The sequence below is a fragment of the Monopterus albus genome, unplaced genomic scaffold, assembly GCF_001952655.1.
Source record: "Monopterus albus unplaced genomic scaffold, M_albus_1.0 scaffold65.1, whole genome shotgun sequence".
NCBI classification, from domain to species: Eukaryota; Metazoa; Chordata; class Actinopteri; order Synbranchiformes; family Synbranchidae; genus Monopterus; species Monopterus albus.
Window position 1 is genome coordinate 3470683 of NW_018127945.1, and position 4769 is coordinate 3475451.

At 41.8% G+C, this 4769-nt stretch overlaps 1 protein-coding gene across 1 annotated transcript in view; it reads right to left on the reverse strand.

Annotated features, from left to right (window-relative positions):
- Window positions 1–4769, reverse strand: part of LOC109962509 (nuclear pore complex protein Nup205-like) — a 52451-nt gene that overhangs the window by 9066 nt on the left and 38616 nt on the right. The window contains exons 2-7 of the mRNA XM_020604284.1: window positions 4344–4488; window positions 4064–4223; window positions 3656–3884; window positions 3311–3475; window positions 3003–3178; window positions 2782–2898 (exon numbers count right to left, since the gene is read on the reverse strand). Coding sequence (XP_020459940.1) covers window positions 2782–2898; window positions 3003–3178; window positions 3311–3475; window positions 3656–3884; window positions 4064–4223; window positions 4344–4488 — 992 coding nt within the window. The remainder of the gene's footprint in view (window positions 1–2781; window positions 2899–3002; window positions 3179–3310; window positions 3476–3655; window positions 3885–4063; window positions 4224–4343; window positions 4489–4769) is intronic.

The following is a 4769-nucleotide window of genomic DNA, read 5'->3' on the forward strand; positions in this document are numbered from 1 at the left end:
TTGAGCTTATTTCTAACTAGAAATAATAAAAGTTTATGGTCTTACCTTTACTTGTACATGAAATCCATTTGTCAGCTGGTATGTATTACAAACCCTTTTACTGTTCGAATCCAATATTAAAACAAATGTTCTCAATAAAGAAGATCCTTCTGGACAAAAATGTCCAGACTGTCAAAAATGTTTTGATTGAAAGTCCAGATTTGCGAAAAGCATTTTATTTGCGATATATATAGGGACAGCAACACACTATTTGCATCGCATACAGTTTGTGAGGATTACACGATCCACCGAGAGGAACAGCAAAGTGCTGCCTCATCGCGCATCTCCTCCATGTATTTGAACGGCACCAGGCACAAGCGAGGAAAGAAGGACTGACAGGAAAGAATATAAAGGTAGATAACAGGCACAGGTGAAACAGATTAGGAGCCCACCAGTAATCACTGCTCAGACAAACATGAAACAGCGACTGAGTGACACCTGTCATGGCCGCCCAGAGATAAGAAGCTAATCATGACAACATGTTTACCCTTTAAGAGAGAGGATGTCTGTCTTTTAGCTGCACTAGCCAGCTCTTCTCTAAGTATCAGTAGACAGCCATAGTCTTGCGTTTTATGACAATTAACATTTGTCAGCCCTAAATATCTTGTTAAACACTGAATACAGCAGTTAGTGGCTCTTGCGTTATGTTTGTGGCCTCTGTGAAGTAATAGCTCTTGTTCATTAACAGAATTTGTTCTTTTTATCTGAACTACTAAGGATAATTTCACTAGCAGCTAAGTGTGACAAGCACAAACTGAGGCTATGGTTAGCTAGTGCACTTGTCATGCTTGCTGCACCCACTGCTATCACTAGAGAAGAGGTCAAACTAGACTATGTCATTCTTCCAATCAGTGTCACAAGCTTTCAAATCCAAGCAGGCAGAAAGTACCTAAATTTGAGCAGAGACAACCTTTTTTTTCTGTTTAAACTAACATGGCAGGCTGTGATCAGTGAAGGCAGCATCAGAAATGAGATCTTTGTGCTCCTGTGATGCGGCAGCTCCTGCGCTGTGTGGGAGAGGGAGTGACTGTAGCAAGAACAGGCAGATTAGATTTGATTAGGTGACACAGCAGTGGAAAAAGAAAGGACTTGAAATACACTTTACATGTGGCTTTTCAAGGAAACATAGCTCACAGTGTCAAAGTTAAAGTTGAATTAAAATGGATTTTTACTAAAAAATAAAAAATAATTTTTTGTATTTTTGGAGTGATAGTGCCCCACAATGATAGTTGTACTATTAATTATGCGGCAGCTGGTAATTTTCAGACTAACAATTCAAGACAACCTACAACCACTTTGCCAGCTGAGTGGTAAACAAAACAAAGTTGGATTGCAAAATTTAAAATTGGATATCTCAGACTGATCAGCTGTTCATTTGTCAAGGCTGATTAATCTAACAACCGGACAATTCCAGTCTCCAGCTGATTGATCAATGCATGTGCATGTTAACATGCACATTCACACGCAAACACTAAAGCCAAATTTGTAATATTTGAGTCATATGAACTTAAGTTTTTTTTCCTATGTTTTTATTCCTTACTTATATGTATCATTATTGCATTGATGACTGTTAAAACTGCTTAGTATCTCCTGTTTGTCTGTTAAAAGAATGTGTCTGCAGGAGGTCTGCACTTTGAAGTTCACCAAATGCCCGGTATTTACTGTTTGTTTATTAGGGTTTTTATAGACAGGATGTCTGCCCTTTGAAGATTACTATATATTTGTGTTTTGTTAGCTGCCGTCTGACATTACAACATTCCCACACACCAGTTGATTTGCATATTCAGTAAGCTGATGTGAACTGATGTGAACGGGGGTTGACCTGCTCAGCATTAGGATACGTGTAAGGCCAACCTCTGTCCGGGGCGGTTCCCTCCCACGAAAATAAATGGTTTGGCCCTCTTTGATGACAGGGTTCTTGCGGAAACTCTGTCCCCTCTGAGCCCAGCGCTGTATTACTGGACATGTGACTAGACTTCGATTAAATTTTCTGTTAATTTTATACAGTCCTCTTCTCTCTTCACTTCTTGCGCTTTCAACAAAAGAACTGGATCTAACACACTGAGGACAGAGCCCATTACAAAAACAGCTGTAGTTGTACTGTAGATAAAGTGGGCGATGCGTCTAACAGCGTGCGTTAGATGCATCGCGTGCTCCTGCTGATCATAACCTATTTCTGGTAAAGGATCACTTTTGGTACAATTCCATTAATGCAGTGATTGCAGTATATTTTATTGTATTTTAAAAATAAACATTTATAAAGTTACATGCAAATACATAATATTGTGTAGATAAAATATAAGGCACATTTCTGAGATCCCCTGAAATTTCATTTTGAGATTTTCATGGGGTCTGAGACCCCTTGAGGCCTCTTGTATTTCGCACACTGCATGCCCTTAGTCTTTACTGTTGTAGGGTACAGTCCGTCTTACCATGCTAACTCTGAGAGACAAGGCAGTCCAAGTAACTTCAAAACAATGCTGATTTATTCAAAGGATCACAGGTAAAATTATCATTACACGCTCAGATATCTTGCACCTCCACCATGCTCGCAGGCAGATGTAAGATGGAAGACCCTGAACCCACCAGGCCAATACATTTTTATCACCTCGGTTGGGCTAGCCCCATACTACACAGAAACGTCAACCGAGACGTCTCTGTTCATTAAACATTAAACGTGACGTAATGCAAATATGCTGATATGTGTATGTACATGCGCATGTGTTTGTAAAAATCACTGACGAGAATTAGGAGATGGTCTAAGTCCTTGCGCAACGATGATGGAAGCTCGCTGTCCATCTGTAGGGACATGTGCACCAGACGGGCGTCCTCATCAGCACGGTTACGAAGCTGCTTCACCTGTAAAAACAGCAAGGACACATATATTAACTCAGGCAAGCATGAAAGATGCAAAGTAACTGGAGAATGTCTTGATACAATTTACTTCAGTAAAAATCTCTCACTTTCATTGGCATGAGTGCCAGGAAGTCAGTAATAAGAGAATGGAGGCGGCGGATGTAAAACTCTTCCTGGGAAAAACTCTCGCATCCCAGCATGCCCTCCTTCATGAACAAAAACACATCTCCCAGCAAAGCCTGGTCAGCCAGAGCCTCATCTGCCTCAGTGAATTCAACCAGGGCTGCACAATGCAAAAATACAAATAAACTACATTTAAATGACTACCATCTTGGAGAACTCATATTTGTACAAAAAGGCTTTCTTCAAAGAGGGATAAGAGAGATTTAATGCATGTCCAAGAAGTCGTCCTTACCAGATCCTTGTGGTAGCTGGGAAAGAACCCTCAGAGACAGAGCCCAGGCCAGCCGACACACAGCCTGAAGGCCTGGAAGCTTCCATGGCTGGTTGTCCATCAAACGACTGTGCACTGCAGACACATACTGTCTCTCTGTGAGTAACGGCAGTGCCTGGAGAAGATCTACAGAAACACAACACAGAGATGGTCCTTCACCCCAGTCAAAGAAAAACAATGAAACTAACAACAGTCTTGTGCATAGCAGCACATAGTGAAGTGTTTAGTTAATTTAACAAGTAACTAATGAAATGTAAAAATATTGCACCTATAACATAGTTAAAAATGTCAGTAACATCTTCTCACCTTCTCTATCTTCAGTTCCCTGCTCTACAAAGCTAACATCCAAGCAGTATAGCAGTGCCATGACCAGAGCCAGGTTCACACTGTCCAGTGAGCCATCAGCTTGAGCTGTCACTGTCTCCAGGTGGCCAATGAGAGCCAGTGTGTCATCTTTAGTCAAAGGTGATTGGCACGTCCATGAAAACAGGCTGTCTGCCAGTGCCTGTCTGCATTCTTTGATGAGGTCAGAAACCTGAAGCCAGTAGAGAGAGCATTAGATGTTGTCCATATTCCTCTCTGTGTAATCCTCCACTACATGTTTCTACTTCAGTTACTACCAGAAAGCTACTGGTGTTGCACTGGCATGACTAAAAACTAATATAATCTGAAGATTATCTTTGTTTCAAAGTACAACAAAAACTTTTCTCCCACCTCCTTCCTGTGCTTTTCATTGCCCAGGCCGCGCTCCTTCTGCAGCCGTTCAAACTCACGCGTCACACTGATCTCGGAGACCAACGTTAGAATACGTTTGGTCAGACCCTGGCTCATCAGTTCATCTGTAAAACGTGTTGTCAAAGCCACTAGCTCGCCACTAAGTGAGAACACAAATAGATGCACAATAAATGTTTTAAAAACAATAGAACAGTAACATGTTCATCAAGGGGACCGTTTTAAAGCACTTGTCATTGCATGCTCATTGTCCAGTTCTTACCTTAGATCCAGGGTGAAGGTCTTGCCATGGCGTGACTGGATGAGTGTGCGCAGAGAGTTAGACACACAAAGCTTTCCATCCCAGTAGAGCAGGACAGCTACTAGACCTCTTGTGAGACCTGGGAAATTGGGCTGCTGGTGTTCACCTGGATAAAGACAAATATATTCAGATAATCAGCTGTGTGAAATGTTAATGTCTGTACTACTGAAACTTATACAATGCTTATCTCCAACTCATGGTTTTGGTCAGGTCAAGCTAAACGGCTTCAATTATAGTAACTAGGGGTGCACCGAAATTTCGGCCACCGAAAATTTTCGGGCCGGAATAAAAAAAACTCGCCGAAAATGCCCCGCCCCGCCCATCATATCCTGGCGCAGCACAGGTTAGGTTTCACTCACGCTGGAGCTGTTATATCACGCGTCTCCC